At 44.9% G+C, this 26,830-nt stretch overlaps 1 protein-coding gene across 1 annotated transcript; it reads left to right on the top strand.

Annotated features, from left to right (window-relative positions):
• Positions 1-4,630: 4,630 nt before the first annotated feature.
• LOC109904723 (serine/threonine-protein kinase LATS2) lies at positions 4,631-26,521 on the top strand. The gene is made up of 9 exons (XM_031798984.1): positions 4,631-4,883; positions 9,298-9,954; positions 19,687-19,819; positions 20,442-21,964; positions 22,318-22,560; positions 22,698-23,037; positions 23,150-23,332; positions 23,438-23,544; positions 23,674-26,521. Exons 2-9 carry the CDS (start codon positions 9,598-9,600, stop codon positions 24,193-24,195), a joined length of 3,408 nt encoding a protein of 1,135 aa, XP_031654844.1. The 5' UTR covers positions 4,631-4,883; positions 9,298-9,597; the 3' UTR covers positions 24,196-26,521.
• The last annotated feature ends 309 nt before the right edge of the window (positions 26,522-26,830 follow it).

Genomic DNA, 26,830 nt, shown 5'->3' with positions numbered 1-26,830 from the left:
CGCAGAGCGGACAGTGTAAGGCACAAACATCCGGTTATCTGGGCCTCCCCCCTGGGTTCGGCTGGGACCGCTGCGCCTCCCGGACCAATTTCCCTTTTCCCCAGCAGAGTGCTGTTGCCAGGCACGAGGTGGGAAGGATGGTCTCGGAAGGATGGTCTCACATCCGAAGCATCAGCCTCCACCACAAACTGACGGGAAGGGGTGCGAGTAAGGGAAGCAGAAAAATTCTCCATATGGCCCACCAGAGTACTTGCTCCTACCGGTGAGCCTGGTCTTTTACTGGGAAAGAGGACACAAAATTACCAAAAGCCCCCAATACAGACAGCTCCTTGTGTTGATCCTGTGTTACCGTTCCGCTGGCGACAGGCCAACTCTGCCTAGTTGTATAGGCTAGGGAAACAGTGCCTCTGCCGTCTTCGGTGACTCTCGATGAAGGTCGGGAAACCTTGGGTGCTCTTGGCAACAGGACTGTCTGGGACTTCCGAGATGACTCAGAGGCGAGGTGGAATCCCTGGAGGTGCAAGCGAAATTTAAATTCCTCTCCATCCGTCATTCCCACAATTGCCCATCGATGCAGATGGTCAAAGCGATGAGGGAGTCAAGATCCGTGGGTAACTCCCGAGCTGCAAGTTCGTCCTTAACCTTCTCCGATACGCCGTGCAGGAAGATGTCGAACAGTGCTTCCTGGATCCACGCACTCTCCGCTGCCAACATGTGGTAAACCACAGCATAGTCGGCCACTCTGCGGGCGTCCTGCCGGAGCTGGATTAGCTTCCTGGCAGCTTCTTTCCTGGAGAACGGGGCTTCAAAAACCTTCCTCAACTCTCCCACAAACCCCTCCAGACTCACTCACATGGCCGGCTGTTGTTCCCATACGGCGGAAGCCTAGGTGAGAGGACTCCCAGACATCAGCATGATGAGGTAAGCTATCTTGGAGCGATCTGAGGGGAAGGAGGAGGGCTGAAGCTCGAAATTGAGGGCACACTGAGCTAAAAATGCCTGACAGGTGCTCGGCTCTCCATTAAAGCGTTTCCGGGGGAGGTAACCAGGGCTCACGGGAAAGTGGAGTGGCCAGTGGAGCGGCACTTCTAACTGCCGAGTTATTGAGGGGAGGTGGGGTTACCACCGTGGCAGGCTGCCCCACCGAAAACCCACGAAAATGCTCCAGCAGCATGTCCAACACCCAGTCATTGCGTTCAGCCATGTTTGGACCCCCTCCATAAGACCATGAAGCAATTCCTCGTGCCTACCAATTGAGGCTCCTTGGGAGGAAATGGCATTACACAGCTGGCCCGGGTCTGCTTGGTCAGTCATGGCCAGTTCGTACTATCAGGTATGAAGGTCAGACCCAGATGCAGACAACGTCGAATTAACAATGGTTTAATCATCTAATAGGGCCAGGCAATAGACAGGTCAAGGCAGGCAGGGGTCAGTAAACCAGAGGTGGAGCAAAGGTACCGGACGGCAGGCAGAGTGGTCAGGCATGCGGGCTCAGAGTCAGGACAGGCAAGGGTCTAAACCCGGAGGGCGAGAAAAAGAGAGACTGGAAAAAGCAGGAGCTGAGACACAAAACGCTGGTTGACTTGACAAACAAGATGAACTGGCAAAAGACAAACAGAGAACACCAGTATAAATACACAGGAGATAATGTGGAAGATGCGCGACACCTGGAGGGGGGTGGAGACAATCACAAAGACAGTTGAAACAGATCAGGATGTTACAGCTCCAGAGCGCTCAGAACCTCAGACTGGGGCGAATGTTCACCTTCCAACAGGACAACGACCCTAGGCACACAGTCAAGACAACGCAGGAGTGGCTTTGGAACAAGTCTCTGAATGTCATTGAGTGGCCCAGCCAGAGCCCGGACTTGAACACAATCAAACATCTCTGGAGAGGCCTGAAAACAGCTGTGCAGCGATGCTCCCCATCCAACCTGACAGAGCTTGAGAGTATCTGCAGAGAAGAATGGGAGAAACTCCTCAGATGCAAGTGTGCCAAGCTTGTAGCGTCATACCCAAGAAGACTCGAGGTTGTAATCACTGCCAAAAGCACTTCAACAAAGTACTGAGTAAAGGGTCTGAATGGTTACGTAAATGTGATTAAAAAAAGGTTTAATGACTCCAACCTAAGTGTATGTAACCTTCTGACTTCAACTGTATATATATATACACACAGTGTATATATACAGTGGGGAGAACAAGTATTTGATACACTTCCGATTTTGCAGGTGTTCCTACTTACAAAGCATGTAGAGGTCTGTACTTTTTATCATAGGTACACTTCAACTGTGAGAGACAGAATCTAAAACAAAAATCCAGAAAATCACATTGTATGATTTTTAAGTAATTAATTTGCATTTTATTGCATGACATAAGTATTTGATACATCAGAAAAGCAGAACTTAATATTTGATACAGAAACCTTTGTTTGCAATTACAGAGATCATACATTTCCTGTAGTTCTTGACCAGGTTTGCACACACTGCAGCAGGGATTTTGGCCCACTCCTCCATACAGACCTCCAGATCCTTCAGGTTTTGGGGCTGTTGCTGGGCAATACGGACTTTCAGCTCCCTCCAAAGATTTTCTATTGGGTTCAGGTCTGGAGACTGGCTAGGCCACTCCAGGACCTTGAGATCCTTCTTACGGAGCCACTTAGTTGCCCTGGCTGTGTGTTTCGGGTCGTTGTCATGCTGGAAGACCCAGCCACGACCCATCTTCAATGCTCTTACTGGGGGAAGGAGGTTGTTGGCCAAGATCTCACGATACATGGCCCCACCCATCCTCCCCTTAATACGGTGCAGTCGTCCTGTCCCCTTTGCAGAAAAGCATTCCCAAATAATTATGTTTCCACCTCCATGCTTCACGGTTGGGATGGTGTTCTTGGGGTTGTACTCATCCTTCTTCTTCCTCCAAACAAGGCGAGTGGAGTTTAGACCAAAAAGCTCTATTTTTGTCTCATCAGACCACATTCTCCCATTCCTTCTCTGGATCATCCAGATGGTCATTGGCAAACTTCAGACGGGCCTGGACATGCGCTGGCTTGCGCAGGGGGACCTTGCGTGCGCTGCAGGATTTTATTCCATGATGGCGTAGTATGTTACTAATGGTTTTCTTTGGTACTGTGGTCCCAGCTCTCTTCAGTTCATTGACCAGGTCCTGTCGTGTAGTTCTGGGCTGATCCCTCACCTTCCTCATGATCATTGATGCCCCACGAGGTGAGATCTTGCACGGAGCCCCAGACCGAGGGTGATTGACCGTCAACTTGAACTTCTTCCATTTTCTAATAATTGCGCCAACAGTTGTTGCCTTCTCACCAAGCTGCTTGCCTATTGTCCTGTAGCCCATCCCAGCCTTGTGCAGGTCTACAATTTTACCCCTGATGTCCTTACACAGCTCTCTGGTCTTGGCCATTGTGGAGAGGTTGGAGTCTGTTTGATTTAGTGTGTGGACAGGTGTCTTCTATACAGGTAACGAGTTCAAACAGGTGCAGTTAATACAGGTAATGAGTGGAGAACGGGAGGGCTTCTTAAAGAAAAACTAACAGGTCTGTGAGAGACCGAATTCTTACTGGTTGGTAGGTGATCAAATACTTATGTCATGCAATAAAATGCAAATTAATTACTTAAAAATCATGTGATTTTCTGGATTTTTGTTTTAGATTCTGTCTCTCAAAGTTGAAGTGTACCTATGATAAAAATGACAGACCTCTACATGCTTTGTAAGTCGGAAAACCTGCAAAATCGTCAGTGTATCAAATACTTGTTCTCCCCACTGTATAGATTTTTGTTGTTCGACATTTTTGTTGTTCGACATAAGACTATAAAATTACCAGGAACTTAGTGATTTTAATTGAGGAAATCTGTTCCCAAGTATCTGTTCCCAAGAGGGATATGTGAACGTATCCCAATTTAATAAAGTTTTTTTCAACTACTATATCTGTTTTTTTGGGCTTCTTGCGGTCAATTTGCAGTGTAGGCCTACAAATGATTTATAATTATGTTCCGGCCTGACCATCCTCTCAACAAAAAATTGGGGACACTTGCCCTAAAGGCACAAATTCCTCCAATTTTAAAGTGCATTGGACATTCCACACATAACGTAAAAAAAAAAAAAAAAAAGCAGATCTACCCAACTCCGATTGAAGGGATCTCTAGAGTTAGCCATTTCTGAGACCAGGTACCAGATCTGATACATCTAAATTGAAACTCTGAAACAGCCTGGTCGACCTTGGGGGCAATAGCATAGACAATGTTTTGTAGATAGACCAACATTGTTTATATAGACAGTAAAATGTACAGGACCTAAAAACGACCCCTGTGGGACACCTTTCACCTCGTCCATACCGACTATCTTTGAATCAATAAAAAGTGATTAACAGTATCGACAGGCAAACTGTCAGCATCCTGGCCTTTGATGTCAAGGGTTATTGGTTGTGTTTATTTGCCTTTGAAAATAAAATATATATATTGAATAGTTTTGAGTGTTCGGATTCTGCTTAAAAATGTACACATTTTGTTTTACAGTGGTTTTGCCATAGACATTAAAACCAGGGTTTTTGCTGGATGCAAGAATCAATGCCAAGTTTTATTAGGAAGCCCCGCCTAGAATATGTGCGGTGCTGACGTGCATTGGTCCCTCACGTGACTCCAGGAATGTTAACAATGCAGTAAGTGTCCAACTTTGTACTGCATTCTAATTCTGCCTGTAGTTGGGGGAAAATGGAGTCTCTTCTCAGGATATTTACCCGGGCCTACCGTTGAGAAAGTTCGATACATTATCGTATGGATTGTGCAACAAAGGATTGGATATAAAGTTTTCCCGAAAAGCGTATTTGGTTGGATTCTTTCTCGGATTAAAGCCGAATGATACTTCAATCACATGGTAAGTTCAAGTCTTCATCATATTTTGGGAAAGCCTAACTATTTTGATGAAAACACAAAGACAAATGTTCTTTTCAGTACTGACATTTATGTAAATTGAAGATAAAGACTCGGATTTCTTCCAACGCGACTAGCTTTCGGCCAGAGGAAGAGACTGCTGGGACTGAAATTCTCCCTACATTGGAATGTCGGGCTGCTCCAGGCTGCAGAGTTGCGCTCTGATCGGCCGATAGATCATAAAACTTCCAGCACAAAGTTGAGAAGGCCCCACAATATTTTTCAGTCTCGAAATGTTCTAATTAATCACAACCTCGACAAGAAAACCCATGACGTGATCAATATGTTTAGGATATTGAAACAAATTTCATATTACAATGGTTTTGTTTTCACTAAAGCCTAGTATGGGAGGGGGTCTTAAGCGTGGCAAAATAATATTTAAATGACGTGTTAAAAGTGTTATAATGTACCTTTGAAACACGAATGTGTCTTTAAAATGTTTATTTGAGATGAATATGGATTCTTGGGATGTTTCTGGTTGCATTAAATGTTTGGTGAATTATTTAATTCCATAATGGTCTCTCATTCTGTAAACGGGCTGCAAATAGTCAACTGTCTTTTTGTGGGATGTGCACCATTGTTCTTAAATGTCCAGATTTTTTTATGATGCTGTTTGATAAACTTTTGAATAACAAACTTCTCACTGATTGTTTATTAAGTTTGGACATTTTATTTCTGTAACTTAAAATAACTGCCACAATTGACCGGTTTAAGAGTAGTTTGCGTAGTGTATGCCAAATTATCAGTCTAGGACAAGCAGGCTAATAGATTGGCACTGATGCAACCATGCGTTTCATTCAGGTGTGCAATAACACACGAGGTTCAAGGTATGAACCTTGTTCTAGCTCTACCTTTAAACAACATAACAGGCACACAATGTTACAAAAATGTTAATATAGGCTAGATAATAAAAAATTACTATTATGCAGGTATTACAATGAATAGCCCAGCCCGTTCGTTTAATTGTGACTGTAGCATACATTTTAAAAGTCATATTCTAACCGGATCAGATGTTCTCTATTGATATAAGCCTGTGAGTATTGATTGTATTCATAATACTGGCTTATTCTATTACAGTATGTGTCACTGTCTGGGAATTTGACTTCAATAGAATTAATGTGTAACATTCATTGCAAACCTACATCTCGCATCAGGAGATCAGATATTAGCCGACTGTATTTGTTTACATGATTGACTTCTTGATTTAAAATAACTTGAATCAAAGTAATCTTGTCAAAATAAATATACTTTCATTCCAACCTAAATCTAGGTTGTATCTACAGCAACAGCTTCAATGTGATGAATGGTAGCATTCAAGTTGACCTGTTTGAAAGGATCTCTGTACTTTTCTGTTACCGTTGTGTGACTTGTGTCTCCACATGTAATCAAATATTGGATCCCAACCACAACCACTCAGACATCATTATCAGGCATTGCAGACTGAGGACCTCATTGGTAAAGACAGGCCAGGGCATTTCCATCTAAAAGGACCTGTGAGCACCAACGTGACGTTCATAGGAGCATGTCCAATTGGGTGTCAAATGAAAGCTAAGAGTATATTTTTGATTAATTAAATTATATTTACATTTTTCAACCATGTTCCATCCCAAACATTAGGAAAAGGCAAAGGCTTTGATTTCTGGTAAAACAGGTGTAAAGGGGGTCTTAGACAACATCTACTAGAAATAGTCTTAAAAGGTATCATACATACATCAACACACAATAATGTTGAAGTAAAGATCCCTGTCAACGAATATCAACTCTTATATTTCGTTTTGGAGAAATTATTTGCCTTCTGTAAGTTCAAGAAACATTGCTTTGTGCCTTGTAATTTTGTCACAAAAACCCGCATCTTTAAGATAGTTTCTCTCCCTCATGAGGAGGGAGGATAATGACGTTTTACAGAAGTAACAATTAAAGGTAGGCCTACCAATTTGTTAGTGTTTTATTTACAGTACCAGTCAAAAGTTTGTACACACCCTACTCATTCAAAGGTTTTAATTTATTTTTTTACTATTTTATACATTGTAGAATAATAGTGAAGACATCAAAACTATGAAATAACACATATGGAATCATGTAGTAACCAATTTTTTTAAAAACAAATCTAAATATATTTTATATTTGAGATTCTTCAAAGTAGCCACCCTTTTCCTTGATGACAGCTTTGCACGCTCTTAGCATTCTCTCAACCAGCTTCATGAGGAATGCTTTTGCAACAGTCTTGAAGGAGTTCCCACATATGCTGAGCACATGTTGGCTGCTTTTCCTTCAATCTAAGGTCCAACTCATCCCAAACCATCTCAATTGGGTTGAGGTCCGGTGATTGTGGAGGCCAGGTCATCTGATTGATGCAGCACTCCATCACTCTCCTTCTTGGTCAAATAGCCCTTACACAGCCTGGAGGTGTGTTGGGTCATTGTCCTGTTGAAAAACAAATGATAGTCCCACTAAGCGCAAACCAGATTGGATGGCTTATCCCTACAGAATGCTGTGGTAGCCATGCTGGTTAAGTGTGCCTTGAATTCTAAATAAACCACTGACAGTGTCACCAACAAAGCACCATCACACACCTCCTTGTCCATGTTTTACGGTGGGAACTACACATACAGAGATCATCCGTTCATCTACTCTGCATCTCACAAAGACATGGTTGGAACCAAGAATATCAAATTTGGACTCATTAGACCAAAGGAGAGATTTCCACTGGTCTAATGTCCATTGCTTGTGTTTCTTGGGCCAATCAAGTCTCTTCTTCTTATTGGTGTCCCTTAGTAGTGGTTTCTTTCCAGAAATTTGACCATAAAGGCCTGATTCACACCATCTCCTCTGAACAGTTGAAGTTGAGATGTGTCTTTTTCTACAAATGGACTATCCGGACTATCCAAATAAAGTGTTACTGAGTACTGTATAATGTACTGTACTGATCATATCTACTTTCTGCAAATATATTTGAATCCTAGTCAGTGGTCAGAGTCAGTCTCTGTCCAGACGGTTCAGAAACAGAACCCAAACCTTGAGAAATTGGTGGTCCTAAAAACATATTTTCCAAGTTAATGGTGTTAATAATTTCTGCTAGCCATCTACTGAAGCAAGGGGAGGTGGGTGACTTCCATTCTGTGAGGATCATGCTTTTTGCAGCCACCATTCCAAACATCAGAGCCAGTTGTTTCTCATAGGAGATCCTGTGTGATTAACAGTACAGGTGTCTCTAATCAGTCAGATAAAATAAGAAATTCATTTTATTATCCTTGCAAGCAAATTTAGTTTGTGGCACTGTGCATACATAAAAACACATAAGCATAGAGGATGACATATACAGGTAGAGAAGTGCAGTTCATGAGTGATCAATGATTCATCTGTACACAATATACACTGTACACATCAGTACTATGTCAACTACCATTCCAACTGCTGGCCAGAAGCTGTTCCTACTAGTATTTTTTTAAACATTCAGGAGACAGTGTCTCTACCCTCCTCTGTCTGTTGTTCTTTAGGGGAAATCCATGTTTCTGTTGTCTATTTTGGTCCTCTCTGCCCCGTGATGGAATGATATGAGCTTTCTTGTCGTTACTTGTGGAATGGAATGCTCTATGGGTGGACGTGGCCCTCAAAGCATCACAAGAAAGGGAACTGAGGCTAAAGATTCTGGAGATTGGGCAACTTGTTGTGGAGCTTGACACTACTGTCCCAAATATGTGTTTGTTTTTCAGATAACTAGACTCACAGTGAGTGCTGTGATTGTATCAGAAAACGCCTCAAACATCCAAACCCCAAAAATGCCTTTTTCAACCCATGATGAGAGAGAGAGAGAGAGAGAGAGAGTGTGTGTGTGTGTGTGTGTGTGTGTGTGTGTGTGTGTGTGAGAGTAGTGTCCTGATTTAGATGGACCAAGAGGATGCCACTGTTCAATGCTATCCCAGGCCTCAAGGCCTACCAAGCATACTGGTCTGGTGGTCTCTCAGTCCAAGCTAAACAACTGTATTTTAGTCATTGTCATAATTGAAAATGTGTAATACGGTGTTTTACACCACAAAAGCTGTTACACGATTACACAGTGATAATACATTGTTGTTGCCGCTTATTCTACATGAGTGTGCACAGATACATACTTCATTCATACCTCCTATATTCTGCCACGGACAGTAGCACTGTCACGATAGAATGTAGAAAATGTTTTGAAGATAAAACCGTAAAGGGGTGTTAATATTGGATCACACAGGAGCATTTCACACACAGTGGATGAGACATGTGTAACTAATATGACCCTATGCCACCATGACCACAACCTGACCACACACACCGTACCCTTACAGTGACCGTTCAGTAACATTTTCTGTTCTGATCTTGCTCCACAGGCGCAGATGGGAGCCAGAATGGTTTGGGGCAAGGGTACCCTTGTCACCCCTCACATGACTTGGAATAAGGAGGAGTGTGACCCCTAAAAAACAAACACCATGGCACGCCAGTGGGATTTCTATCAGTAGGAGCCAGCCACACAGAGACAAACAAAAACAGTAATACAGAGCGAGAAAGAGAAATCTCAATCTCACATATTTTTGCACAGCTTAGGAGTGTGTGTGTGTGTGTGTGTGTGTGTGTGTCAGTTTTTGGGTGAGAATTTGAGTGTGTGTTCCTTAGACTTAAACGGGAGTGTCATGAGGCCCAAGACGTTCCCCGCTGCTCCGTACATGGGCAACACGCGCCAGCGCCTCCAGGAGATCAAGGAGGGGCTAAAGCAGCCGGCCAAGCTGATGAGCCAGGCCCTCCACGGGGGCAGCTCCCGGGGCGAGGGGGGCCGCGGGCCCGAAAGCAAGAGCAAAGACCCCGGCAGTCGCCAGCAGCAGCACCGGCCCCCTCAGAAGTTCAACAATTACCAGAATGCTCTGAGGGAGATCCGCAAGTCCCTCAGGCCGTTTGAATACAATTCTGGACCCTCTTCTGGCTCTGCCCACCCCGCTGGAGACGTCAACCGACAGATGCTGCAGGAGCTGGTCAATACTGGCTGTGACCAGGTGAGGACTGGGGAGTGTGTGTGTGTGTGCGCTTGCTCTCAAGTGGAAGAAACTGCTCTGGTCTGTATTAATGTCTCTGCTTGAATGCTGGCTCTATAGTCACGTATGTTAGTGGTTAACATACTAATGTGGCAGTAGAAAGCCCCATTCACTGTCATAATAATTCAATGATACACTACAACCTTTCTCTGCCAAGAGTACAGTACAATGGTTACATAATAGAGGTCTACCGATTAATCGGAATGGCCGATTGATTAGGGCCAATTTCGAGTTTTCATAACAATCGGTAATCTGCATTTTTGGACACCGATCATGGCCGATTACATTGCACTCCACGAGGAGACTGTGTGGCAGGCTGACTACCTGTTATGCGAGTGCAGCAAGGAGCCAAGGTAAGGTGCTAGCTAGCATTAAACGTATCTTATAAAAAATAATCAACCTTAACATAATCACTAGTTAACTACACATGGTTGATGGTGTTACTAATTTATCTAGCTTGTCCTGCGTTGCATATAATCGATGTGGTGCCCATTAATTTATCATTGAATCATAGCCTACTTCGCCAAATGGGTGATTTAACAAGCGCAATTGTGAAAAAAGCACTCATTGCACCAATGTGTACCTAACCATAAACATCAATTCCTTCCTTAAAATCAATACACAAGTATATATTTTTAAACCTGCATATTTTGTTAAAAGAAATTCATGTTAGCAGGCAATATTAAACTAGGGAAATTGTGTCACTTCTCTTGTGTTCAGTGCAAGCAGAGTCAGGGTATATGCAACAGTTTGGGCCGCCTGGCTTGTTGCGAACTAATTTGCCAGAATTTTACGTAATTATGACATAACATTGAAGGTTGTGCAATGGAACAGGAATATTTAGACTTATGGATGCCACCCGTTAGATAAAGTATGGAACGGTTCCATATTTCACTGAAGGAATAAACGTTTTATAATCGAAATGATAGTTTCCGGATTTGACCATATTAAGGACCTAAGGCTCGTATTTCTGTTTGTTTTTATGTTATAATTAAATATATGATTTGATAGAGCAGTCTGACTGAGTGGTGGTAGGCAGCAGCAGGCTCGTAAGCATTCATTCAAACAGCACTTTCGTGCGTTTGCCAGCAGCTCTTTGTTGTGCTTCAAGCAATGTGCAATGTTTATGACTTCAAACCTATCAACTCCCGAGATTAGGCTGGTGTAACCGAAGTGAAATGGTTAGCAGGGTGCGTGCTAATAGCGTTTCAAACGTCACTCGCTCTGAGACTTGGAGTAGTTGTTCCGTAGTTGTTCCCCTTGCTCTGCAAGGGCCACGGCTTTCGTGGCGCGATGGGGAACGATGCTTCGAGGGTGGCTGTTGTCGATGTGTTCCTGGTTCGAGCCCAGGTAGGGGCGAGGAGAGGGACGGAAGCTATACTGTTACACTGGCAATACTAAAGTGCCTATAAGAACATCCCATAGTCAAAGGTATATGAAATACAAATGGTATAGAGAGAAATATTCCTATAATTCTTATAATAACCTCAACCTAAAACTTCTTACCTGGGAATATTGAAGACCCATGTTAAAAGGAACCACCAGCTTTCATATGTTCTCATGTTCTGAGTAAGGAGCTTAAACGTTAGCTTTTTTACATGGCACATATTGCACTTTTACTTTCTTCTCCAACAGTTTGTTTTTGCATTATTTAAACCAAATTGAACATGTTTCATTATTTATTTGAGGCTACATTTATTTGATTGATGTATTATATTAAGTTAAAATAAAATTGTTCATTTAGTATTTTTGTAATTGTCATTATTACAAATAAATAAATAGATTTTTTTTAAATCGGCAGATTAATCGGTATCGGCTTTTTTTTGGTCCTGCAATAATCGGTATCGGCGTTGAAAAAATCATAGTCGGTCGACCTCTATTACATAATTCGGAGAGCAGATATACAGTGGGGCAAAAAAGTATTTAGTCAGCCAACAATTGTGCAAGTTCTCCCACTTAAAAAGATGAGAGGCCTGTAATTTTCATCATAGGTATACTTTAACTATGACAGACAAAATGAGAAAAAAAATCCAGTAAATCACATTATAGGATTTTTAATGAATTTATTTGCAAATTATGGTGGAAAATAAGTATTTGGTCCATAACAAAAGTTTATCTCAATACTTTGTTATATACAAATCAAATGTATTTGTATAGCCCTTCGTACATCAGCTGATATCTCAAAGCGCTGTACAGAAACCCAGCCTAAAACCCCAAAAAGCAAGCAATGCAGGTGTAGAAGCACGGTGGCTAGGAAAAACTCCCTAGAAAGGCCAGGTGGACTGGGGAAAGCAAGGAGTCATCATGTCATGAGGCATGGTCCTAGGGCTCAGGTCCTCCGAGAGAGAGAAAGAAAGAGAGAATTAGAGGACATACTTAAATTCACACAGGACACCGGATAGGAAAGGAAAAGTACTCCAGATATAACAAACTGACCCTAGCCACCCGACACAAACTACTGCAGCATAAATACTGGAGGCTGAGACAGGAGGGGTCAGGAGACACTGTGGCCCCATCTGATGACACCCCCGGACAGTGCCAAACAGGAAGGATATAACCCCTTGTTGGCTATGACAGAGGTCAAATGTTTTCTGTAAGTCTTCACAAGGTTTTCACACACTGTTGCTGGTATTTTGGCCCATTCCTCCATGCAGATCTCCTCTAGAGCAGTGATGTTTTGGGGCTGTTGCTGGGCAACACGGACTTTCAACTCCCTCCAAAGATTTTCTATGGGGTTGAGATCTGGAGACTGGCTAGGCCACTCCAGGACCTTGAAATGCTTCTTATGAAGCCACTCCTTCATTGCCCGGGCGGTGTGTTTGGGATCATTGTCATGCTGAAAGACCCAGCCACGTTTCATCTTCAATGCCCTTGCTGATGGTAGGCTTTGTTACTTTGGTCCCAGCTCTCTGCAGGTCATTCGCTAGGTCCCCCCGTGTGGTTCTGGGATTTTTGCTCACCGTTCTTGTGATCATTTTGACCCCACGGGGTGAGATCTTGCGTGGAGCCCCAGATCGCGGGAGATTATCAGTGGTCTTGTATGTCTTCCATTTCCTAATAATTGCTCCCACAGTTGATTTCTTCAAACCAAGCTGCTTACCTATTGCAGAATTCAGTCTTCCCAGCCTGGTGCAGGTCTACAATTTTGTTTCTGGTGTCCTTTGACAGCTCTTTGGTCTTGGCCATAGTGGAGTTTGGAGTGTGACTGTTTGAGGTTGTGGACAGGTGTATTTTATACTGATAACAAGTTCAAACAGGTGCCATTAATACAGGTAACGAGTGGAGGACAGAGGAGACTCTTAAAGAAGAAGTTACAGGTCTGTGAGAGCCAGAAATCTTGCTTGTTTGTAGGTGACCAAATACTTATTTTCCACCATAATTTGCAAATAAATTCATAAAAAATCCTACAATGTGATTTTCTGGATTTTTTTTTCTCATTTTGTCTATCATAGTTGAAGTGTACCTATGATGAAAATTACAGGCCTCATCTTTTTAAGTGGGAGAACTTGCACAATTGGTGGCTGACTAAATACTTTTTTGCCCCACTGTATCAGGTCGAATTCAACAATCTGCTTGGCGCTGGTTTCTTTATCCTCTTTCGGAACGAGCGAGTGAACATCTTCTCACCTGAGAGAGAATAGGAGAGGAAAAAAGAGAGAGGGAGAGGTTAGGAAATGGAAGAAGAGGACAGGTAGTGTTTCCGCAGGAAATTATGTCAGCTCATACATGCTCACCTTTCACCTAAAGAAATAAAGCCTTTGCTATACTACTATAGTTCAGATATGGAAAGCCTTATTACAGGAAAATATATCAGAGTATTTCTGAATAATACGGATCAGACTGTGCAACATAGTTCAATCGCTCTTTAAACACTCATAACTGGCCTAAGATGAGGTCATTTTTAAAGGGCTCAGCTTTGACTCTGTGTTTTAAAGCTCTTGGATTGGCCAGAGACAGGTCACTATAACCAGACTCAGTACTATGCCTTTGTGGTTGAAGGCTTTAGGACAGGCCTGAGTACAGGCCCTGGGATTGCAGCACTCGGCATCTAAAGAATGCTTATCTCAAGCGCGTGCACCAAACTACGGAGAAACCCTCCTCAGACACCAGCACAGTGGAATTATGAGCTGTTACTTCAGAGAGAGAGGGAGAGCAAGAGAGATGCAAGCCACATCAATAAACATATTGATTTGAGTTATCAGAAAGCTATTGTGTGCTTGCAGGTGTCCTTTGCTACGGCTTGATCTTGATCTTGTTATTTTACACACAGATTTTTACTGCTCCTGTAGGACTAGGAATGTGTAGTTAGTTTGTGTATAGTTAGTGTGTAGTTAGCATGTCGTAATAGCGTAGTTAGTGTGTAGTTACAGTGTAGTAAGTGTGGTTTGGCCTCTAGTTCCTCTGAATGGCTCAGACCGGAGAGAGAGTGGGAGCACTGTCAATACAAACAGGAAGTGGCGATTCAATGGTAGCAGGGTGGAACAGTTCCATCTGCTCCCATCGTGTCGCCACAGACAATCTGGCCACGTTCTCTCGCTGTCTCTCTCTGTCGGTGTGTCTCTGTCTCTCACTTTTTCTTTCGCTACCCCTCTTATCTCTCTGTCTGTTTCTCTTTTTGTATTCTATATTCCGTTTATTCTCCTCTCATTAGCTTTACATATTTATTTGTGTTTATAGACACAAGCAGAAGGATAAACTGACAATGAAAATAATTGTATACATTTATATTTTACAGGCAAAACATTTCTCTCTTTTCCTGCCTACTGATTTTGAAACTGATGGATTATAGGTAATGGTGTCTCAATGAGCGATGTGGCAGTCACCTGTCACTGTGAGTATATGTTTGTCCTAGGGCTGTGTCCACTGAGTGGACCACTGAGCGTGGGCCCTTGTTTTCCCAACATTCCACAGCCGTAATGGCCGCCGTAGTGAGTGGCCCATTTGGTCTCAACCCACCTCCACCCCACGGGCCCTCTGGCCTGATTCTTACCAGACGTGCCACCTCCTCTCCTCCTCCAGCATGTTTTGGTGGGGAAGCGAGGGGGGACCGCCGGAGTGTGGAGGAGCTCTTTCCTCTCCTCTGCCACCTTCCTTCCTTCATGTGTACAGCGGCTCCAGTATTACTGTATTATGGGCCGGCCCGGCCCGCGCGAAATGGAATGGAGACGGGAATCTTATGCACGCTAAGCGTATTGAACCACCACCGCCGTATAAAACGACGTGGCTGCCGCGTTTATTTAACGATGAGGTTAACAGGACGTGTGTGTGTGTGTGTGTGTGCGTGAGATTAATAGAAGGAGAATATGGCGGAGCGCTGTTGACTGTTGTTCCACAGGCCTATTGATGTCACTCTCTCGGCCTGTCCATCCAGACTCCGCTCTCTAAAGGTCTCCCATATGGGTTTCATTTCCCATAGTGGAATGTGTTGCAGAATTAGGTCAAAGTGAAAACGAATATAAAAAACAGCCTTCCTCTCAGAGTAAGAGTTGAGTGTGTGTGCTTACTGTCAGTGCCGTCTGAGATGTTTTGGCATGTGATTGTGTTTGGGATAACTCCTTGGCTTGTGGCTGTAACCATTATGACAAGGGGACAAATGTGGCTGAGGATATTGTAAGCTGGTAGCCACATAAGAGTCAAGAAGAGCCTCTTCTGATGCTTAGAATTCCATTTGGCCTAAATGGCACCAAAAAACGTATCCCTTTTTATTTTACCACTACAATCTGTTCTTAGGATGAAACTGAAAAATAACGTTGTGTAGAAAGTAAACATCCGCACCTCGATGGTGCCAAGTGTGCTTATGTCTGCATAACGAGGAAGTATGGAATTTTTTTGGGGTCTAGCGATCAATGACAATGGAGTACGCTGCCGAGCCTTACATAATTAGAAAGAGGAGATTCTAACGATTAAAATGGTGTCCAATTTGAAAAAAAATCTAAATATACACATTGCGAGAGATAAAGTGGGGCAAAAAAAGTATTTAGTCAGCCACCAATTGTGCAAGTTCTCCCACTTAAACAGATGACAGAGGGCTGTAATTTTCATCATAGGTACACTTCAAATATGACAGACAAAATGAGAGAAAGAATTCCAGAAAATCACATTGTAGGATTTTTAATGAATTTATTTGCAAATTATGGTGGAAAATAAGTATTTGGTCACCTACAAACAAGCAAGATTTCTGGCTCTCACAGACCTGTAACTTCTTCTTTAAGAGGCTCCTCTGTCCTCCACTCGTTACCTGTATTAATGGCACCTGTTTGAACTTGTTATCAGTATAAAAGAAACCTGTCCACAACCTCAAACAGTCACACTCCAAACTTCACTATGGCCAAGACCAAAGAGCTGTCAAAGGACACCAGAAACAAAATTGTAGACCTGCACCAGGCTGGGAAGACTGAATCTGTAATAGGTAAGCAGCTTGGTTTGAAGAAATCAACTGTGGGAGCAATACAAGACCACTGATAATCTCCCACGATCTGGGGCTCCACGCAAGATCTCACCCCGTGGGGTCAAAATGATCACAAGAACAGTGAGCAAAAATCCCAGAACCACACGGGGGGACCTAGCGAATGACCTGCAGAGAGCTGGGACCAAAGTAACAAAGCCTACCATCAGTAACACACTACGCCGCCAGGGACTCAAATCCTGCAGTGCCAGACATGTCCCCCTGCTTAAGCCAGTACATGTCCAGGCCCGTCTGAAGTTTGCTAGAGAGTATTTGGATGATCCAGAAGAAGATTGGGAGAATGTCATATGGTCAGATGAAACCAAAATATAACTTTTTGCTGAGTTGCATCCAAAGAACACCATACCTACTGTGAAGCATGGGGGTGGAAACATCATGCTTTGGGGCTGTTTTTCTGCAAAGGGACCAGGACGACTGATCAGTATAAAGGAAAGAATGAATGGGGCCATGTATCGTGAGATTTTGAGTGAAAACCTCCCATCAGCAAGGGCATTGAAGATGAAACGTGGCTGGGTCTTTCAGCATGACAATGATCCCAAACACACCGCCCGGGCAACGAAGGAGTGGCTTCATAAGAAGCATTTCAAGGTCCTGGAGTGGCCTAGCCAGTCTCCAGATCTCAACCCCATAGAAAATCTTTGGAGGGAGTTGAAAGTCCGTGTTGCCCAGCAACAGCCCCAAAACATCACTGCTCTAGAGGAGATCTGCATGGAGGAATGGGCAAAAATACCAGCAACAGTGTGAAAACCTTGTGAAGACTTACAAAAAATGTTTGACCTCTGTCATTGCCAACAAAGGGTATATAACAAAGTATTGAGATAAGTATTTGGTCAATAACAAAAGTTTCTTTTCCACCACAATTTGCAAATTAATTAATAAAAAATCCTACAATTTCTGCATTTTTTTTCCCCCTCATTTTGTCTGTCATCGTTGAAGTGTACTATGCTGAAAATTACAGGCCTCATCTTTTTAACTTGCACAATTGGTGGCTAACTAAATATTTTTTTGCCCCACTGTACCTATATTTCCCTATAGGAAACAATAGGAAGATCTCAGAGTTCCAGGAGTAATTTTTTGTTGTTGTTTACATTTTAACTACCAGCAACTTGGGCAGGTCTCATTGCCAACAATAACAAGCAGGCATTGCGACGTAGAACAATATGCTGGGAATAGAACGTTCGGAAGGTGAGTTGGTGCCACGGTGCTCAATAGAACTAATAGTAGCTGGCAGGGTGAAAAATGCCCTAAAATGAGGCCTGTTTTTCATGATTACTTCAAAACTACAGCAAGCAGCTGGGACATATGGTAATATTATATTACTAATTTTTATCAGAAAAAAGCATTTTTGAAAATGTAATGTGTCTTACCAGACACTGAAAAATACCGATTTCCAAATATCTGGAATTCTTTGCTTCCTGGCTTGTGGAATGTTGGGAACATCTGTCACCATGACATTGGAGGTCAGAGTTGGAACGCAACGCACCACCAGGCTGTCCACAGCAGCCAGCCTCCACCCAGTTTCAGTCTCGGCAGAGAGGGAGAGAGGGGGGGGGGGGGGGGGGATGAGAGGGGGGGGGGGATGGGAGGGGAGGGGACAAGAAAAGCAATAGACAGAGAGAAAGGGCGAGAGAGTGAGCAAGAGAGAAATTAACTTAGGAAAGGATAAGGGGGAGCGAAAAGAGTGATTGAGGTTTCTGAGGGACTGAAGTCTCCACATTAGCATGGAAACCAGGCAGCTAGTCAGCACTCTCCTTTAGCTATGGTGGAATCCAACACACAGGCCCAGGCCAGTCACCATAGAGTGACCATAAACATACATGAATGTTTATATTTGGTTTTGTTTGTGTGTGTGTGTGCAGCGCTAATAGGGGTGTGCAAATGTGTGTGTCTTATGAGTGAGGGAGAGGGAGGGAGGGAAAGAGTGTATTTTGGTTCAGTCGTATGGGCAGGCCCACTCTCAGATGGACACACATACACACACACACACACAGAATGTGTAGAATATCTGTGGCTCCGGCGTTTCCTGGCTCTGAGAGCTGAATGTGCCCACTGTTGCTATGCAGCCCTGTTTTTAAACACATTTATGTTTGACTAAGTTTCCTCCCTGCAAATGAAAGCACCCGGTCAGTCACAAAATCTGTGGACACGGAATTGCTGCATTACACCGTTTAAACTAGTATAAAGTCCACTTCAGTCCACTTTTGAAAATGGCCTTCGCCTTAGTTTATTTCCTTTATTCATGTATATGTTTTAAACAACAACCTTAAGGAGCCATTTCAGATGAGCAGAAGTATTTGGTTGGAGTTCTCTAACTGACCAGTGGAGGCGGTGTGGGCTGAATGCCTGTCTTGACTGAGGGTCATTTCGAGTGACGTCTTATGCTATTCAGGGATATTTCCTCATGTAGGTGTCTGTCGCCTAGTTAAAGAACGGTCACAGCTTGTGTCATGTTTATTTTCACATCTCACTCACTGATGTTGAATGGCTGCTGTTGTTTGTACTCTGCCTATCAGCCAGTGTGAAAATATCAGGATAACCTGCTTGACCGTTATACAAAAACTAAAATAAGTACTGGAGTATGGTGCTGAACTATCACTGTAGAGGTCCTTGTCGTAAAAATAGCCTAACTATTGGAATGTTGAAAGAATGTTAAAGGTTGTATGTTCTCAGCTCTCTGTGTTCTTTGTTGTTGTGTGTGTGTGTGTGAGGCAGGCTCAGGAAGTGGCTGGTGCATGACCCCAGGAGAAGAGGATGCAGGTGCAAGGCCTGCTGGGGGGCTGTTTTTATCGTCACCTGATGTGTGCGTGGGTTACTGTAGAAGAGACAATGACAATAGAAGACACTATACACTGTTTAGCTCTAAAATAATAGAGACAATGCAATCTGTTCCCCAAAATGAGATGGATGAGCTTCATCAGTCACATTGATTTACTTAATTAAGCAATAAGGCCCGAGGGGGTGTGGTATATGGCCAATATACCATGGCTAAGGGCTGTTCTTCAGATACAGCCCTTAGTCGTGGTATATTGGCCATATACCACAAATCCCTGAGGTGCCTTATTGCTATTATAAACTGGTTACCAACGTAATTAGTAAAAATAAATATTTTGTCATAACCGTGGTATACCCGTGATATACCACGTCTGTCAGCCAATCAGCATTCAGGGCTCGAACCACCTAGTTTATAATGTCCGTTAGACACCATTTATTTGTTGTTTTGCCACCAGGAAATGGCGGTGCGGGCTCTGAAGCAGACGGGCAGCAGAAACATTGAGGCTGCTCTGGAGTACATCAGTAAGATGGGATACCTGGACCCACGCAATGAACTCATCGTCCGGATTATCAAGCAGACCTCGCCAGGTAACACAACCCATGCACACATATTCTAAATATATGCACAGAGAGTTTACATTGCAATAAGCATATGAACTCAAATCAAATTGTATTGGTCACATACACATGGTTAGCAGATGTTATTGTGAGTGTAGTGAAATGCTTCTGCTTCTAGATCCGACAGTGCAGCAGTATCTAACAGGTAATATCTAACAATTCCACAACAAAACCTAATACACACAATCTAGTAAAGGAATGGGCTGAGAATATATAAGTATAAAATATGTAGATGAGCAGTGACAGAGCGGCTAAGATGCAATAGATAGTAAAGAATAGATAGTTCCATTTATTAAAGTGGCCAACGATTTCAAGTCTGTAGGTAGGCAGCTGTTTAACAATCTGATGGCCGCATTGGGAAAGTGGTATTCCTGGTCGTAGTGCCGGTTAGTTGACGTCTCTCTGATATCCAATAGTTCTTCCCGGCTGTATGTAATAACAAGGAGTACCCACCAAGGTTTATCTGGGCTAACGATGTAAGAAATAATACATAAAAAAACAACAGTTTCATAAGGACTTCAAGCGAAGCTGCCATCTCTATCGGCGCCATCTTGCCAGACAACTCACTCACCACTATAATTTCTGTCCACAGGCAAAGGGGGCATGCCAAACTCAATTGACCACAGACCACCATTGGAGGGAACAAGTGAGGGTGCCATGCCTCCCTACCACCAGATGGGGGCATCGATGTATGAGGGTGCTGGCTATGGGCCAGAGGGGCCCTACATGGGTGCCCCTCCTGTCATGAACTACATGATCCCCCCCTCGGGCACAGCACAGGGTCCTGCCATGGTTAACCCCATGGGACGCCCGCCCAGTATTGGAGCCTACCCTCCATCCATGGCCGCCCAGAACAATCCAGGGAACCCCATGTACCCCCCAGGTGCCCCGCAAAAGGCCTACCCAGGCAGCATGGAGCAAGCCATGATTGGCTACAGCGTCCCTGGCCAGCCCCTGCAGCCCCAGGCACCAGGAGGCCCCATCCCCGTACCCCACTACGACTACGGCCACGGCCGGCCTCACATGATGGAGCCCTCAGGCTACGGCATCAAGAGGAGCGCATCCTTCCAGAACAAGATGCCACCGCTGGCGCCCGACAACTACGTCAACATGCAGGTTAAAGGGGCCATGGGCCAGAACGGGGGAGGGTACCCCCCTAACCTGTACCTACCGCCCCATTCACACCCCCGGCAGTCCAGCCCCACCTCACACCAGGTCCACATGATGTCCCGCTCGCCCGGTGGAGCTGCCGCCGCCATGGGGCCAGATTTCTCTGACCTCCCCCAGGGCCTGCTCACGCCCTCCAGAGCCAGTCTCAACCTGGACCTGTATGAGCAGCACCAACACCACTGGGCCGGGCCCCAGGGGCCTGAGGGGGCCCCTCCAGCCAGGCAACCCCAGCCTCAGGGGCCCTTCCGGGGAGAGGTGCGAGTCCCCAGCAGGACCAACTCCTTTAACAACCGCTCAGCGCCCCCCAACAACGTCCGGCCCTCTTTGGTGCCTCCAGCTCCTGGCAAGCAGGACCCGTCCCTGGGTCCACCCAACACCATCACGGCGGTGACGTCGCCCCCCATCCAGCAGCCGGTGAAGAGCATCCGGGTGATGAGGCCCGAGCCAAAGACTGCTGTGGGGCCGTGTCACCCTGGCTGGTTGGCCGCTCAGGAAGCATCTGAGCCCCTCGCCTACATGCCTGAAGAGGCCTACGCTCTGGAGCCTGCCCAGGAGCCCCGCTGCCCACCACCTCCCTACCCCAAAACCCTGCTCATATCTGGGGCTTCTTCAGAGGCAGGGCCCCTGGAGGCCTCAGACCTCAACACCCCTGCTAGGCCACACGGTAGCAGTGGAGGAGGAGGGGGAAAGGCAAAAGAGAGCCAGGTGAAAGAGAAGACCAAGTCTGGAAAAGGAGAGAAGGCAGTGAAGGACAAGAAGCAGATCCAGACATCGCCGGTGCCGGTGAGGAAGAACGGGCGTGATCAGGAGAAGAGGGAATCGCGCATTAAAAGTTACTCACCCTTTGCCTTCAAGTTCTACATGGAGCAGCATGTGGAGAATGTGATGAAGACCCACCAGGAAAAACTGAACCGCAGGCTCCAGCTGGAGCAGGAGATGTCCAAGGTGAGACAGGGAGAGACCTAAAGATTATGAATCTAAAGGATTATCCCTGAGGACCTGTGTTGTAGAGAACAGCTAGTTTGCCCTAAATACCTAGAACAGTCCAAAACATTGTCCAAAACATTTAGAAAAACATTTACTCAGGGTTCAGTCCTTTTGACCCCCTTTTGAGACTGTTATGAAATACACAAAACATAAAGCATTTTATTAGTGACTTGTTATCTTATATTAAAAGTTGATGGAGACATTCAAAACATAAAACACTTCAAGATATATCAACTATAATAAGGCACATATACAGGATATTACCAGGGCGACGTATCCTCTTTATTTCGACATTCTTCCCCTTCCTCCAGGCTGGCCTATCAGAGGCCGAGCAGGAGCAGATGAGGAAGATGCTGAACCAGAAGGAGTCCAACTACAACCGTCTGCGCCGTGCCAAAATGGACAAGGCCATGTTTGTCAAGATCAAGACACTGGGCATCGGGGCCTTCGGCGAGGTGTGCCTGACACGCAAGGTGGACACGGGAGCCCTGTACGCCATGAAGACGCTGCGCAAGAAGGACGTGCTCAACCGCAACCAGGTGGCCCATGTCAAGGTAATGATGAATCCAAATGATCATGCTGAGGAGATGCTACTGATGATGTTTCCATGTTATTTCAATGTTATTGTTACACCAAAGGCACATTTCTACATGTTGTGTGGACTGGACAGTAAAGTGTTTCTACCCCTAAGGCTGAGCGTGACATCCTGGCGGAGGCAGACAACGAGTGGGTGGTGCGTCTGTACTACTCGTTCCAGGACCGTGACAGCCTCTACTTCGTCATGGACTACATCCCCGGAGGAGACATGATGAGCCTGCTGATCCGCATGGGCGTCTTCCCTGAGCCGCTGGCATGCTTCTACGTGGCTGAGCTGACCCTAGCCATCGAGAGTGTCCACAAGATGGGCTTCATCCACCGCGACATCAAGCCGGACAACATCCTCATCGACCTGGACGGACACATCAAGTTGACCGACTTTGGCCTCTGCACTGGCTTCCGCTGGACGCACAACTCCAAGTACTATCAGAAAGGTGAGCAGGGGAAAGACAAAGGACACGTTTTTGCACTGTGTGTATAATGTTTTATAGACAGCTTTTACTTGATATGATATGATCGATATGTAATGTCCTCTCCTTTCTCCAGGGAGCCACATCAGGCAGGACAGCATGGAGCCCAGTGACTTTTGGGATGACGTGTCCAACTGTCGTTGTGGCGACCGGCTGCAGACACTGGAGCAGCGGGCGACACGGCAACACCAGCGCTGCCTGGCACACTCCCTGGTGGGCACTCCCAACTACATCGCCCCTGAGGTGCTGCTGCGCAAAGGTGAGGGCAATACTGGACATGAAGGAATGGAGTGGTCATATATTTGATAAATAAAGAAGCACATTGTGGTCGTATTAGTGAGCGGCTGTGGTCTTGTCCCTGCAGGGTACACCCAGCTGTGTGACTGGTGGAGTGTGGGGGTGATCCTCTTTGAGATGCTGGTGGGACATCCACCCTTCCTGGCCCCGACACCCACCGAGACACAGATAAAGGTTAGTAGTCTGTCGACTCACGGCTCAGCTAAACTACAGAATGTGGAAATGCGATATAACTAATCAATTGTAGCTCTGAAACATACTGTTTCCTCACAGTCTCCCCCTTCCCTTCCCTTTCTTCTTCAGGTGATAAACTGGGAGAGCACACTGCAGGTGCCCCCGCAGGTTAAGCTCAGCCCAGAGGCTGTCGACATCATCGGCCGTCTCTGCTGCTCCCCTGAGGAGCGTCTTGGGAGCAATGGCGCCGGCGAGATCAAGACTCACCCCTTCTTCGACCAGATGGACTTCTCCAGCAACCTGCGCACCCAGCCCGCCCCCTACCGGCCCAAGATAGCCCACCCCATGGACACATCCAACTTCGACCCGGTGGAGGAGGAGGGGGGTCCTGGGGCGTGGAGTGACAGCGGGGACAGCACACGGGCCTGGGAGACCCTCTGCACACCACACGGGAAACACCCGGAGCACGCTTTCTACGAGTTCACCTTTCGCAGGTTTTTTGACGACAACGGCTGCCCCTTCCGCTACCCCAAGCCCCCTGAGATCAGCCACAGCCAGGGGCCTCCCAGCAGTAGCAGAGCCAGCAGCATGGGCCCTGAGGAGGAAGAGGAAGAGGAGGAGGAAGAGCAGGGGGAGCCTGTGTATGTGTAGAAGAGCCCAGACTGTTGGCTTTCTGAACTATGACCCCCCCCCCCCCCCCTCTTCTCTCTCTCTCTTCAACAATCAACACTTAGCACCTGGGGCCCTGGCTACCGCTGTTCAGAGGGTGTGTGTGTGTGTGTGTGTGCGTGAGAGTGTCTATATTTGTGTGTGTTTGAGAGACTGAACAGGGCGACCTGACATCTGTTTAACAATTCAGACACTACTGTGTGGAATCTCCAGCGTGAGCAAAGACTACAATAAGAATCCCTGATCTGGGACCAAGAACAACTAACTGTACAAGGGCTAGGGATTGGCTAATGAAGCCAGAGGACTGTTCTGAAAGCAAATGAATCAGAACAGGAACAGATAGGTCTTCTATGGAAATGAAAGTATCCGCTGCGCTGTGGAAGTTTACAAAAGTGTTCAGATAAGAGTTTGACACTAGGACCGTTACTATGGGTGGTTCTAGTGCTCTATCCCATTCCTTCGCCATGGGTCTTAGAGATCTCTTCTTCCAGGTTCGCCTTACCCCAGGAAGTTAATACAAACACTTCCTGGACGTCAGGTTGGTCTGGACTGAATTAGCTGGTGGTAGAGGGGAAGAATGCAACACTTCTCACACAGCTGTGACAAAATAAGTTACCAAAATACAAATTCACATGCGCACATGAACACTTTAAAGGATGGTTGAACTACACAATTTAGCAGGAAGCAATGGGGTTGTCCTCTGCAGCTAACCCACCTAAAGCCTTGAGCATACCGATTGTGTAAAACTGTATGCGTTCCGACAGAAGTCCATTAATTTCAGTGGAAGGCAATTCTCACCTCTGGGACTCATCTGCCAGACTCTGTTGCGATGCTTGTCGCTGCGTGTAGTGTGTTGCATGCATGTGTAGGATTTGACCAACTTGTGCTGTTGCTTTGCCATGCGGTATCAGGAACGGAAGTAGATAATCAACCGAAGAAGTTGCTAATATGTAGCTAATGTGTAGCATGATTCTTTTTGTTATGATGCGGTGCATGGATTGCGAAGACTACGTAAAATTGATCGTACGGCAATGTAATAATGCAACCTGTGTGCACACGGTGTAAGTCGCAGCATTTTTCAAAGTTAGAGTCTGACATGTAAGTCTAGGCATTCCCCAGCTGTGACTCCTACCTTTAGCTTCACACTAACTTTTTTTCCAAATAGGAGATGTGGGATAAAGCCCACTTGTGTTGTTCCCACTCACCCCTAAATATCTTCAGGATTCTGTTTTGAGTATCAGACCTAGGGGAATGGTTGTGACGGGTAAGTACTCGTAGCAACAACAACAAATTCCTTTGTTTTATTGAGCTCATTTTGCAGAGTTCTGAGGAAGGTGGACTGCAAGTGTGTAATCATTGCTTTGTTACAGATATGGATCTCATGATTACATACATATTTGCTAAGCAGTTACGGCTATCCATATCTCCACACAACACATACATTACACCTGCTCTAAGACTGTCATGAACAGTGACATTACTGGCGCCAAGAGCAGTGCATTTTAGCCTCCTTGACAAAAACCCTACCTGCTAATCCACCACTTACAAACACACGCTCAGTATTATACAGTTAACACATTGGAGTGTCCACACAGTCTCCTCGGTCCATATGGAGACAGATGTGAAAACTCAATGTCAGAAACACATGTAATAGTATGATTATGTGCAATACAGAAAATACGATATATAGTTTTCTAAACACTTACAATTACCATTTTGACCTTGTAATACTGAAACACGCTATGTACAAATATACATTATATTGGTTTATATATTTTCCTTATAGTTACATGACCCAATGCTGCTTATTATTGTGATTTAATATTATTATTATTTACATTATTTCATTTATACGTACTTCTTTCCTTTTATGCAAGTGTGGGTTTGATTGCCAGTGTGTTTGGTTTGGAAAGTGACGAACTGTGTGCCTTCTAGAGGAATGTTGGTACATATCTATCTACCGCAAGATGATGATGATGAGGATGATGATCAATGTTTGTGCAGAATAACGACAGCAGCTTTCCTACTCTGCAACCAGGCTGGCCCTGTGTGTAGGAGAGTAGGGCGGAAGAGACAGACATAGTGATAGAGAAAGAAAGATGTGTTTCAGAGACAAAACAAAAGCAAGGCAGGATTGGCTATAAAATGAAAAATATATGAATTAATAGCTTTCTCTATGTTACAAGAACAGGTGGCAAATGACCAAAACAGTCAAAAGTTTGGACACACCTACTCATTCAAGGGTTTTTCTTTATTTGACTATTTTCTATATTGTAGAATAATAGTGAAGATATCAAAACTATTAAATAACTACTTTGAAGAACCATCTAGTAACCAAAAAAGTGTTTTAAAAAATCCAAATATATTTCAGATTTTCAAAGTAGCCACCTTTTGCCTTGATGACAGCTTTGCACATGCTTGGCATTCTCTCAACCAGCTTCACCTGGAATGCTTTTCCAACAGTCATGAAGGAGTGCCCTCATATGCTGAGCACTTGTTGGCTGCTTATCCTTCACTCTGTGGTCCAACTCATCTCAAACCATCTCAATTGGGTTGAGGTCGGGGGATTGTGGAGGCCAGGTCATGTGACGCAGCACTCCATCACTCTCCTTATTGG

The sequence above is a fragment of the Oncorhynchus kisutch genome, linkage group LG2, assembly GCF_002021735.2.
Source record: "Oncorhynchus kisutch isolate 150728-3 linkage group LG2, Okis_V2, whole genome shotgun sequence".
Classification (NCBI taxonomy): Eukaryota; Metazoa; Chordata; class Actinopteri; order Salmoniformes; family Salmonidae; genus Oncorhynchus; species Oncorhynchus kisutch.
The sequence above is the reverse complement of the archived record's forward strand: the minus strand, read 5'-3'. Positions and strand labels throughout refer to the sequence as shown.

Coding starts and splice junctions, on each gene's coding strand:
- LOC109904723 (XM_031798984.1), top strand. CDS start 9,598: ATGAGGCCCAAGACGTTCCCCGCTGCTCCGTACATGGGCAACACGCGC. Junction 21,965..22,317: donor TGGAGCAGGAGATGTCCAAG/GTGAGACAGGGA, acceptor CCCTTCCTCCAG/GCTGGCCTATCAGAGGCCGA. Junction 23,333..23,437: donor TGAGGTGCTGCTGCGCAAAG/GTGAGGGCAATA, acceptor TTGTCCCTGCAG/GGTACACCCAGCTGTGTGAC.